At 42.8% G+C, this 13,196-nt stretch overlaps 1 protein-coding gene and 1 pseudogene across 1 annotated transcript in view; one reads left to right on the top strand and one right to left on the bottom strand.

Moving 5' to 3' along the window:
• Positions 1-13,196, bottom strand: part of CA10 (carbonic anhydrase 10 (inactive)) — a 442,916-nt gene that overhangs the window by 30,577 nt on the left and 399,143 nt on the right. The window contains exon 6 of the mRNA XM_089478517.1: positions 5,467-5,539. Coding sequence (XP_089334643.1) covers positions 5,467-5,539 — 73 coding nt within the window. The remainder of the gene's footprint in view (positions 1-5,466; positions 5,540-13,196) is intronic.
• On the top strand, positions 423-2,793 carry LOC149322488 (uncharacterized; annotated as a pseudogene).

Below are 13,196 nucleotides of genomic sequence, written 5' to 3'. Positions count from 1 at the left end.
TTCCATTCAGGACCTGATCCTGGAAGAACAAGCTGACCTAGCATGTATAACAGAGACCTGGTTAGATGAGGATGGAGGAGTTAATCTACCTCAGCTTTGCCCACCTGATTTCTCTGTGCAACATCAGGCAAGATCTGGAGGGCGAGGAGGTTGGAGTTGCAGTTGTATATCGTGATTCCATCCCCCTGACCAGATGCCCCCTCACACAATCTACGGGTTTTGAATGTGTTTATTTAAAATTGGGTAGCCGAGACAGAATAGGGATTCTGTTGGTGTACCGCCCACCCCGCTGCATAACAGTCTCCCTTCCTGAACTGACCGGAGTGGTCTCGGGGTTGGTATTGGAATCTCCATGTCTATTAGTGCTAGGGGACTTCAACATCCATGCTGGGACTTCCCTTTCAGGAGTGGCTCAGGACTTCATGGACTCCATGACAACCATGGGTCTATCCCAAGTAGTATCTGACCCTACTCGTGCTGCTGGGCACACCCTGGACCTTGTTTTTTGTGCTGGGTGGGATGATGATGATCTTGGTGTGGTGGAACTCTCCACAGTTCCATTATCATGGACAGATCATTATCTGGTCAGGTTTAGACTTACTGGGACTCAGAACCTCTCCAGGGGTAGGGGACCGATTAGGATGGTCCGCCCCAGGAGGCTGATGGATCCAGATGGATTCCTGAGGGCTCTTGGGGAGTTTCCTATCACCTTGGCAGGTGATTCTGTTGAAACCCTAGCCAGCCTTTGGAATGGGGAAATGGCCAGAGTGGTGAACACAATCACTCCTGAACGTCCCCTCTCATGGAGTGGAGTCAAACCAGCCCCCTGGTTCTCTAGGGATGTGATGTTGATGAAGCGAATGAGAAGGAGACTAGAGCGACGTTGGCGAAAGACTCGGAGTGAATCTGATCGAATACGGGCTAGATCCTATTTGAAAGCCTACTCTTTGGCAATGTGGGCAGCAAAGAAATTATTTTTTGCTACCAGCATTGCATCTGCAAGGAGCCGGTCAGCAGAGCTGTTCCGAGTGGTCAAGGGTCTTTTACACACTCACCCTCTAGTAGAAAATGCAGACCACTCAAAGGCTCACTGTGAAGAATTTGCTCAGCATTTTGCAGATAAAATCATTCAGATTCGGTCCAAATTGGATGCTACAATGAATACAATGTCAGTGGATGTTACCTTGGCTCCTACAGGTCCAGTGTTAATGGATACTTTTCAACTTGTGCAGCCTGATGATGTGGACAGAATCCTTGGAAAGATAGGAGCCACCACATGTGTCTTGGACCCTTGTCCTTCTTGGCTTATTAAACAGGCCAGAGGGGGAATGACTGAGTGGGTAAAGGAAGTAATCAATGCCTCCCTACAACAAGGCAGAATTCCATCCTGCCTAAAGGAGGCTGTTGTGAGGCCTCTGTTAAAAAAGTCATCATTGGATCCCACAATAATGAATAACTATCGGCCAGTGTCTAACCTACCATTTCTGGGCAAGGTTCTGGAACATGTGGTGGCTTCTCAACTCCAGGGGTTTCTGGACGAAATGGATTATCTAGATCCATTTCAATCTGGTTTCAGACCTGGTTATGGAACAGAGACAGCCTTGATCGCCTTGGTGGATGACCTACGCAGGGAACTGGACAGAGGGAGTGTGTCCCTGTTGGTTCTTCTGGACCTCACAGCAGCTTTTGATACCATCGATCATGGTATCCTTCTAGACCGCCTCTCTGGGATGGGGCTTGGAGGTACTGTTCTACAGTGGCTCCGTTCCTTCCTGGAGGGGTGAACTCAGAAGGTGGTACTGGGGGACTCCTGTTCGACCCCTTGGCCATTGACCTGTGGGGTCCCTCAAGGTTCTGTGTTGTCCCCTATGCTGTTTAACATATACATGAAACCGCTGGGAGAGGTTGTCCGGAATTTTGGGGTGCGATGTCATCAATATGCAGATGACACTCAACTCTACTACTCCTTCCCACCTCAATCCAAGGAGGCAGTCCTGGTTCTAAACCAGTGCCTGTCTTCAGTAATGGACTGGATGAGAGCAAACAAGTTGAAACTTAATCCAGACAAGATAGAGGTGCTCCTGGTCAGTCGGAAGGCAGATCAGGGAATAGGGATCCAGCCTGTGTTAGATGGGGTCACACTCCCCCTGAAGACACAGGTTCGCAGTTTGGGGGTAATCTTGGACTCAGCTTTAAACTTGGAGGCCCAGGTCTCTGCTGTGGCCAGGAGTGCTTTCACACATTTAAAACTTGTGTGCCAACTGCACCCGTTCCTTGAGAAGCCAGATCTGGCCATGGTGGTACATGCCTTGGTTACATCCTGTTTGGACTACTGTAATGGGCTCTACATAGGACTGCCTTTGAAAAGTGTTCGGAAAATTCAACTGGTTCAAAGAGCTGCTGCCAGGCTGTTAACAGGCGCCGATTACAGAGCCCATACAACTCCCCGGTTGAAACAGCTTCATTGGCTGCCAGTTCGTTCCCGGGCACAATTCAAGGTACTGGTTATATCCTACAAAGCCCTACATGGCTCAGGTCCACATTATTTGGCAGACCGTTTCTCCTGGTATGAACCTGCCCAGACTCTGAGATCCTCTGGAGAAGCCCTTCTCTCCATCCCAACACCTTCACAAACACGTTTGGTGGGGACACGAGAGAGGGCCTTCTCAGCAGCTGCCCTTAGACTCTGGAACTCCCTGCCCAGGGAGATAAGAACAGCTCCCTCCTTGATGGCTTTCCGACGGCAGGTGAAGACCTACCTGTTCAAACAGGCATTTAAGGAATCACTATAAGAACAGGCAGGAATGTTGGACTAGTTTAATCATTCTGTTTAATGCATGTCATTTATCTATTTATTTTTTAAATGTTTTAATTGTACTTTTTGTTTGTTTGTTTTTTAATTGCTGTGAAGCTGCTCTGAGTCCCAGTCCTGGGAAAAGAGTGGGATATAAATAAATAAATAAATAAATAAATAAATAAATAAATAAATTACTGGAGACAACATGTTTTTGAGAGGTTGATGAGGTCAGGTTCCAAGGAAAAAGGAATGTTTCCTTGAAGCATATGTACATCCATGTAAACAGAACCATCAAATCTAAATGCTCCTTCCTTCTTCCATGTAATCTACATTTCCTTCCAAAACCTGAAATAAAGGATCTCTTCATATCCAGAGCAGTAAGCCAATTTCTCTCTGCCTACCCCGTACTGTGTCCCCATCCAAACTTCTCCATCCATCCATCTCAGGAATATCCAGATACAACCAATATTAAACCACCAACTGTCTGGAATCCCATTGTCAATTCCTGCAGTGAGTCATTCAGCCTTTGTTACCTGGCTAGATAGCTCATCATGTAGGGCTAGTTTGGTTTCAAAATCTAACTTTTGTGCACACAGCTGACACACAGCCACCATAGACTTCTGCACTCTGTGTGTGTTCTAAGTCACTCAGATCTCCCAGTCAGAGCCCCTCCACCTTTCTATGGTCTTCTCATGGCCTTCTCATCTCATTGCAAACCTCTAAAAACTCTGCTATACTCTTTCTGTATTTCCATTTGGTTAGCTCTGTATGCTGTGTTTGTCTGAATGGCTATCTTGTGTGTGTGACTGCACTCTGTATTTTTCTAAATAAAACTTGTAATTAACCCCAAACCTGGAATCCTCCACAGTTAGTGCTGGTATACACTGGTGCAAATGGTCCAAAAGTTACCAAAGCCTCTTGCAAAAGCTAATTTCCACCAACATTTGAAGTAACACTGATAGTTGGTGAAAACCACCACCTCTACCTTTGGTTCTTTGAATAACAGTGGCATCATTGCTGGAAGCAAAGTAGACCTCTGGAAGGCCTCCCTCTAAAGGGATCCATGAAGATTCAAGACCCTGATCAATGGGTCATGTCTAGTAACACCTCTGCAAAGGATCGTGTAAGCATAATGGCATGTTCTTGATTACCAAAGCTTGGTCTGAAATGAGATCTGAGCCAAGATGTATTTGACACTTAGGCACAAAATACATGCTGATTCTGATTTCTATTTCTTATACACAAAAGAAAGAAAAGATTCAAGGTGTTTCCATACAAAACACACAAAACTATATTGTCACATAAATACAAGTATGACACAAACCATATACAGTAGGTGCTTGGTATCTGCTGGGGTTTGATTCCAGAATCCTCCATGGATACCAAAATCCATGGATGCTCAAGTTCCATTATACACAATGGCATAATAAACTGGTGTCCCTTATATAAAATGGCAAAATGAAGGTTTGGTTTTGGGATTTTTTAGGATGAATATTTTCAAGCCATGGATAGTTGAATCTGTAGATACAAAGGGATGGCTGTATACTGAATAAACAAATGCTTTTGAGAAAGCCTGAGGGCAAACATGGGTTCACAGGAAGTTACACCTGGAATTTGCATTAGCTAACCAGAATGATTGTGTGTGTACTTAAATGGGGGCACTTTAGACCAGTAGCATCACTGGGTGTGTGCATGCGGACTGCACTGGGTGACACCCCAGAAGGGGCATGACACCCGGTCAGCCCCCCTTGAACTACCCCTCAGCACCATCTGTGCATGCTGCTCCATGCACATGCATGTGTGCAGTACAATGTGAATGCCACCCTAACCCTTGCATGCTGCTCCAGTGCTTGTATGCATGTGATGATACACCCCCCCCTCGTGCACTGTTCTTGTTTGTGTGTGGTGAGCTCTGGCCTGCATGGGCGCTTCTCCACCCCCACGTGCACTCCTCTGTGCCCCACACACTCCCATGCAGTCTATGCGGCCAGAAACCCCACTGGAAGTCCCATTCCCAGAAGTCCCCCCCCCCTGCACTCGGTGACACCATTTTTATCATGATATCATTTTTATAGTGATATCTTCTATTTTACTTTAATTGTTGGTATAATTATTGTTAACAACTTTTAAGAGTTTAGGCTAAAATATTTTGTATTAATATGAAAAATAATTAGATAAAAATAAAACACATGCTTTCATTGATTTCCTGCCACCTCAAAACATCTGGAAACCACTGAATTTATAATAATAATAATAATAATAATAATAATAATAATAATAACAACAACAACATTTATTTGTATCCCGCCCCTCTGAGAACAATCGGGGCAGCTAACAAAGTTAAAAATACAAAACATATAAAATCCCTGGTACCCTCCCCTCCTTAAAAAAGTATTAAATTCAATGCAATATTTAAAAAGCAGAACAAAAAACAAACAAATAAACATACAAGTTAAAAACTGACCAGTAGGTCAACAACCTTCTTATGAACTCTTATGAACTCTTTCTTATTGGATGACTCAATATACCTATGTACAGGGGACAAGCTTCTACACAGTTTTATGACTCGTACTTACAGCATCGCAAGCATTCTTTGTGAGGTATACCAACTGAATAAAGTTCTCATGACACTTTTATAGCAATTTTCATGTGGAATTTAGAAAACTTACTTTTATACGTTATTCTTGTAATGGTATCTCTGTTAAGCATACGGTTTAAAAATGGATTTGATGATTCGGATACCTGTGAGGGAAAGAATTCACTGTTAAAAACTATTCACCACAAACATCTTATTTTGGGAACATAGGCCTGTTACAGACTGCCAAAATAAAGAGTCCGGAGGTTGTGCCAAAGCCACACTCCATTCCTAAGCACTGGAGTGCAGCTTTGGTGCAGCTTCCGGATTCATAGGACCCATGCATCATTTAAACAGCATACCTCCAAAGAGACCCGAAGCAGCTTTATTTTGGCAGTCTGTAACAGGCCATAGTCTGTTTGTTCTAGGGTGGAAGGGAAAGTGGGGGGAGGGGAGAGAATAAAGGTACAACAACATAATTAGCATATATTACAGCTCTGGGAAAGAGAACTGCACTCCAGTCAAATTTCTGCCAGTGTGTTTCATTCAGGATCTTACATTTCAATACAAAACAAAAACAAATCAACCAAAGTCTTGGAGCTTTAGGTTACAGTCTGTATGATCATCTTGTTATCCTATTGTTCTGTTGTATACAATGGCTGAGATCCTAGATCACTCAGTCTGTGCATGTTTTATGTATTTCTAGCTATCAGGAAGACTCAAGCAGGAGTCATATAAGTAAAAGAAAGGAACTTTGGCCCGATAGGGACTGGCGCTGACCTGGGGCCGATTTTAGGGCTCGGGATAGTGGAGCATCCACATGCTCCTGAGCCCTACTGCACCATAATGGCTTGTCCCCCCATCCACATGAGGGCCGTCATGATGTCGTACACATGGCACCATGTCCAAATGGTGTGGAGCTGCGAGGATGTCATCTTTGTGCATGAGGGCACCAATGACGCCTGGTGCGCGCCATAAAAAGAACCTCCCGGAGGCCAGTTTGGTTGCTGCGGCCTCTGTGCGGGGCAGAAATGAGCGGCGTCTCAGCGCTTCTTTCTCTCCATCTGTATCCCCCTTTATTTAAACAAGTCTGCAGTCAACAGTCTCTTTCTGTCCAGCTCAGTCTCCCTACTGATGTGTGCTGTCACTTTCTGGCAGCTGTTTCCTCCTGTTTGTGGATATCTTTTTCTGCCTGATGTTTTAACCTTCCTACTAAGTTCCACATATATTGATACATGTTCCCTTTTAAAATTTTAACAAAATAAATTATTTTAAACTCTTAAAAGTCATAATGTTTCATTCTAGAGCAAGTTTAAAGTAATTTATGTGAAATCACCCTTTAGGTGATGGGCTTTCTGCATGAATTGGCCTGCTGGCAGGAAGCTGCAGCAGACAAACTGTGCGGCTTACTGCCGGTGGGAAAAGAACCCGCAAAAAGTGGGTTTTTTCTATACCATGGCTGCAGCATAACCAGTACGCTACTGGCGCACTGGTTATGCAAGCGCCGCACGGTGCTGTGCGGACGCAGTGTGGTGGTTGCTCAACAATGGTGGTGCCCATGTAAACAGGCTGCCGCCATTGTTATGCCCTAGTCACGTGCAAGGGTTGCAGGGCATGTGGGTGTTCTGCCCCCAGACAACCCTAGCACGTGACGAGGGCATCATGTAAGGCCAGTATCTACCGGGCCTTAATCTGCTTTGCCACAGGTGTTCTATTTTCCTGGGATTTATTAAGCCCTGTGGCATCCATACCAGACTTAGATGAATGTGAGTTTGGTAATCTCTCATTCACTTGTGCTGGAGAATCTGGTGACCCTCTGCCTTGTGGGTCAGCTGCTGTACTAGCATCCTTTCCTGGCTCCTGTAGTAGCCTTGGTTCTCTCTGTTCAGTTGGTTCCGATACTGCTAAAGGTTGATAGCTGCTCTGTAAATGCCTTTGATTCCGCCTCAAAACTTATTCCTGCTGAGCAACTACCTCACATGATCATGGACTCACTTGCCTTTGGAATTCAGCTCTTTCCCACTCCTTAGTGTGTTCTTCTCTTCCTCATCTACATGTATTTTGGGCACATCTGTAGCTAATTTGTTATAATAGTTTGCCTGTCTTGATTTTGGATCTGGTAGCTCAGCTCACCTGGGTGAAATGAATGGTCTTTTATTGGTAACAGGGTCTTTCTCCTTCAGCTCATCAATCTTTGGACTCCTATCCCAACCTTGTGAAGAGATATTGCTGTAATCCACAAAAGCTAGATAGGCAACAGTCCCTGCTTTCTTGGCTTTGGTCAAAATTCTCATAGCTTTTTTGGCAACTGATTTAACTTTCCCATTACTTTGATGGGTGGGAAAGATGCCTTATAATCAAATTCCCACTGGTACTGGAATGTTCTGAATTATTTTGACACAAATTGTGGTCTGTTATCAGATAATACAATATCTCCCATAGCTGTCTAAATGGGTATTTAGGAGCTTTCCTATGAATGTCTCAGATCTAGAGTCTGTCAATGGACCTATCTCCCAAAAATTGGAATAGTAGTCTACTCTTATGATATACAGTAGTATTTCCCTTTCCATGTGACCAAATCTACTCCCACTTTTCCCAGGATCCTCTTGGCACCTCATGTGGCTGTAACTTTTTTTTGTCTTTCTCCATATTAATTGTAGATACTTTATTACTTTGTTCCATATATGTGTGCATATTTCTCACCCCTTTCTCTTATCAGATAATAATTGAGAGAAGGAGGGGCTGGGTGGTAAAAAAAAAAAAGAATTTGTAAAAAGGAGCTCCTATGTTGATGGCATTTTTAACTGAAGTATGCCTATATCTCCTTTCCCCATGATTAGCATGCTATCAGCAGTGATTTTTAGGCCTGGAACATTCTTTAGCTCCTGATTCAATCTCTGTTTCAAAATTTGTGGGATAAGATTGAAGCTCATTGGCATTCCCAGCCAGTGATACTTGCCAAAAGGAGTTGCAAAGGTGGTCTGCTAGCTTGATTCTGTGTCCATCCATATGTGACAGAATCCATTCTTGCCTCAAATATGGAGAAAACCTTAGCTTGGGATAGCTCACACACTACGTCTTCAATGGCTAGGAGAGGGTAATGGCTACTGTGCTGTGTTTAATGAGTTAGGATCAATATATATGCACAACTTTCCTGAAAGTTTACAGATGACAACTAGGCTGCTGATCCATGCTGTACTATTATCTACAGGCACAACTGTGTCTTTTGCTTGTAGACTGGTTCTGATAATGCTAAAGGTACCCGTTCTCTGAGATTCTTCAGTGGTTCCACAGTGATATCTATCTCAAGTTTTAGATTCCCTTAAAGGTGCCCCTTCTCCTGAAAAACATCTCTAAATTCTTTCAGTATCTTCTCAGTTGTCCATGAAGTTAGGTGGCTCTGTTCACTTGTCTGTAATGCATACACTGTATTTTGATGTTGTACTTGAATTAACACCATAGCATGCACTGCTTTACTCCCTAGGAATGGTTGCAGCCCCATTAGCAATTCATCCCTCTTTGCAGTAACAAAGTTTAAGCAGTGTAGTATACTGTCTTTGGGATGCAAATCTTAAGTCTACATTTGCCAATTGGTTTCAATATACTCTTGTTGTATTTAATAAGCACCTGGCAACATGGTTCAATGTCTGAGTTTTCGTTAACCAGCGTCTCTGGCAAGACATTGCAGTTTGCCCTACAATGCAGCTGAAAGTGAGTTGGTTTGTTGTCCAACAGCATATATACAAAAATGTGGCAAAGTAGGTATTACTGGCAGCAGTTTTTCCCATTACATAAACATAATGATTTGGCAATCCCAAAGTCAGGGTCAGGACACCCTTTCAATGTCCAGATTCATCACTGTCCCCCTGCACAACTTTTACTGTCTGTTTCTGGGTTTTCTACACACTCCTACACTGGAAATGTTTTGCACAGCTGTCCATAAACTGGGCATCTTATCTTTCTTTTTACATGTTGTTTCCCACAACATTGGCATTGTATCTTGGTTGTTTATTTACATATGCATGCTCTCCTTATGGCAATGCCTTGAGTATTGGACAGTCTGCACCTGAAGCTATTGCTCACAATCTGATTAGTTTGTTAGAAAGTTCTGTTGGCCTGCTCTTTATCAGGCAACGATCTACTGTTAAATTTGTTTCTTGCAGCAGTCACTCTTGGGGATGCTCATCCCTTGTTTCACACACTATTTTATCTCTGGTAAGAGACTCTGTAATCACCCCAAAAGTTGCTGTTAGAGCCCTTAATGCTGTAAATTAGGAATCTAAATCTTCTTCATCACTCTGCAGTATACAGTATTCATACAGTGCCTTGAATAACTCCTCCAGGTTACATCCACTGCCCAAATCAAGAGAGATGCATACATCTCTCCCTTTTTCTCCTAACACGTAATATAACAGCATTACCCTTTCTTTTTCTCCTACCAAGGCAAGTTTAGATAAGAATCCACACTCTTCTTTCCAGTGGTTCTATGACTGAACAAGACTACTACAGTGAAATTCAGCAGTGTTGGAGGTTTTAAGCCTCTATCCATGGTGCAAAGGCCCATGCTTCTTGTTTCCTCTTTCTCTGCTTCAGGTGCCACCATGTTTCATGTAGTTCTGGTTATCAGTAAGATGTTGTATAACAAAAATCAAGGAACTTTATTTAAACAAGTCTGCAGCTAACTCCTCTGTCTTTCTATTGGTGTGTGCTGAGTCACATTCTGGAAGCTGTTCCCCTACCCTTCTGTCTCTTCCTGCTTGCTGTCTTAACCTGTCTGCTTAGATCCACGTATATTGATACAGTGCAGTTCCATGTTCTTTCCCTCCCCTGGCAGCTGTCAGACTCTAGGGAACGGAAGGAGGAGGCAATTCAGATAAGGAAGAAGCAGCTGGCCTTGGCTCAGGTAAGACATTGTGGGTAAGACATTGCCTCCCTTCACTTCCCACCAATAGACATCAACAGTGGTTCCTTTTGGGACTCAACAGCTACTGTGGGGGAAGTTTTGGATGGGGCTCAAAAGCGATAGTCCTGTATGCCCTACCCCCCCCCCCAAAAAAAAGGCAGACACATGTGCAAACAACATTTATATGGAATGCTAGCCACATAACAGGATACTATCCACTGGGTGCTAATTAATTAGTATGTTCATATACACTCCATGATCTAACATCTGTTGTGTAGTGTTAGGACACATTCATAGAAGTTATGAATGGGTGTTCTGTAATTTAGGGCATACTGAATATGCACATCCAAGATAAATTAAACTACTCTCACGCAGACATGTATTCCAAGATCATGTTTGCAATGGTATTTTCCTATGAACTGGATGCTCATTCAATGCTCATCTCACTATGGAAATCACCCTATACTGCATCCTTCTCTGTGTTAGATGACAAAGTGCATGCTTTGCATGGAGAAAGCTCCTGATTCATTCTACGGTTTGCTTAGTGTCACATCTGAACTGGAATTTCTGGCTTGTTCCTCTTCTAACAAGCTAGAATTGTAAACCAGTGTTTGCTATTGGCTTACAATTCTGGTTTGTTAGGACAGCGATGTGGATGGATTGAGTCTTTCTGGTTTCTTTGAAGAAAGTTGGAGGAGTGTGTATCATATTTTCAAGCCTCTAGAAAAGTGTTCACATGCTGTAGAATTCTGCACATGTCACGCTTGTTTTTTCACTTAAGCACAACAAAGGTAGAGTAGTATCACTCCTCCTGCATTCTTTTACACTCAAAATGTAGAAAAAAGCAACTACAATTTCTTGGAGTTAAAGTGCTTTTTTTTTTTTTTAAAAAAAGATGAAACAATAACAGTATATGGACTTGCATTCTTATTTTGATTCTAGATTCTGTGTTTGCAATATTCTGACTTTGGAAATGATTTGTTCTTTGCCAATCTATCAATCTCCCCCCCCCCCCTTTCTTTCTCTACGATTACTTTTTAAATTGTATTCTCCTCAGGTCTCTGTCTCTACTTATATCAGTGCTTGGTTAAATTTTCATGTTGTGGTCATGATTCAAGGAACACACTGCATGACTGGAACCTGACTATAAATTTTATATAGGAATTTATTAGCACTTGACATTTTGACTCTTGGGTTTGGAGTACATGAGAAAGCAATAAGCCATACGTTCGAGGAATCGTTCAGTACAAAATTGCATCTTGCACAAAGATGGTCTTCAAAATTCATGGAGCAGCAATTCCTGACTACCATCTTCCATCACTCTCGACTCTTCTTGCTCCTTGTTTTGTTTTATTTTTTTGGCAGAAACATATTATAGCTATTGGCAGAAGAGCAGGGAAAGGACTGAATATCATTTCAGACTTGATTTCATTTTCAAGTGCTGATCAATAGACTTCTGCTATTGAGCTTCTATTGCTGTGGAACATAAATATTGTTCTATGAAGTTTTTCCAAGTAAGAGAAACAGCCTCCTCAAATATTAAGGAACAAGAACAAAAGCAGTGCTTAGTCTTACTGCAAAGCCAAAAGCAAACATGGCATGTTTTAAGTTATTGAGATAAATGGCTGTGATTGAATAGCCCTTACTTTTGTGGTCTAGACTTGTACAGGATGTGAGGGTCATTTTTGCTCCTGTGCCCCTCTGACTAACATGACCAGAGGTTATGGCATGCCACTTCTCTTTTGACCTTTTTAAAAACAACAACAACAACCCCATCTGGTTGTTGGGGTGGTGGTGGTGGTGGTGGTGGTGGCGGCTGCAGCCCCTTGAAAGAATTGGGAAAGAAATTGCAATATAATTTCTGGGGATCTATGGGCTTCAGGAGGGCTTCAAGGGCTGTATTTTTGGGCCCCAAGGACATGTGGCATTACCCACCCCGATCTACAACCTGCAATGTAATCTACAGCTATTTTTTTTATCAACAATTCCAGATCAGAGCATTTGGGCTCAGTTGTCAACCAGCTAAAAACTGCAATAGCTAGGAGGAGCATTTATTTGCTCACAGCCTTGTCCACCCATTCTTTTTTTTTTTTTTTCATTCCACCCAATCTCAGCAATTTCCCCCTAACTATAGCAAACAAAATTTTAAGAAACATGATTGGAAAAGAATGGTTGAAAGAGGGGCATCCAGGAAAAAAATGTCATCAAAAGGAGGTTTGACCCTTTCTAGCTGTCTGAACACAACTCAGGTTTCCAGTAAAGGTCTGCTGTGAAATGTCTAGTGTCAAAAGTGACATGAGGAATATAGTCCATTGTATTGTTTTGATTGCAAAAATGTATATGAACTCCTTGATTGGTGGGCAAACTTCTATATACTTCTGGAAGGTTCAGGAAGAATCCATTTTGTCCTAGGGAGGACTACCTAATATCCTCAGGGCCACCGCCAGAGGTCTTATGGACAAGATCCTATAATGCACAGTGTGGAATAAAAATTCCACAGGTAGAACTACACAATGTCTTGCCTCTCACCTTGCCCCCACTGGACTGCTACAGCCCCCACAGCTATTCAATTTCTGGTAGAGAGTGGGGTATGGATTGGAGAAGCAAATATCCCAATAGCCAGCTGGAGATTGATGACACCATCTACTGAGATCAGTTGATGTCCTCTGAAGGTCACAGTGGAGGATGTGGTTTTAGTAGATACTTCTAGAATCACCCTCAATGCTCCATAGGCACTGAATGGCTATGCGGGAAAAGGATCTGCAGCAGCTAACAGTGAGTCGGGGAGGAGGGCTTTGATCATTATGGAGGGAATAAGAGAATATCCATGTCTCTAATGGCCAAACATACATAGGCTTATATATGCCACTATAAATGCTTGTATATGTCACTAACAGGATGTTGGCCTACATATATTTTCA

Source organism: Sceloporus occidentalis, unplaced genomic scaffold (genome assembly GCF_023333645.1).
Source record: "Sceloporus occidentalis isolate IW3139 unplaced genomic scaffold, rSceOcc1.0.p SCAF_1, whole genome shotgun sequence".
In the NCBI taxonomy this organism is placed as follows: domain Eukaryota; kingdom Metazoa; phylum Chordata; class Lepidosauria; order Squamata; family Phrynosomatidae; genus Sceloporus; species Sceloporus occidentalis.
The sequence above is the reverse complement of the archived record's forward strand: the minus strand, read 5'-3'. Positions and strand labels throughout refer to the sequence as shown.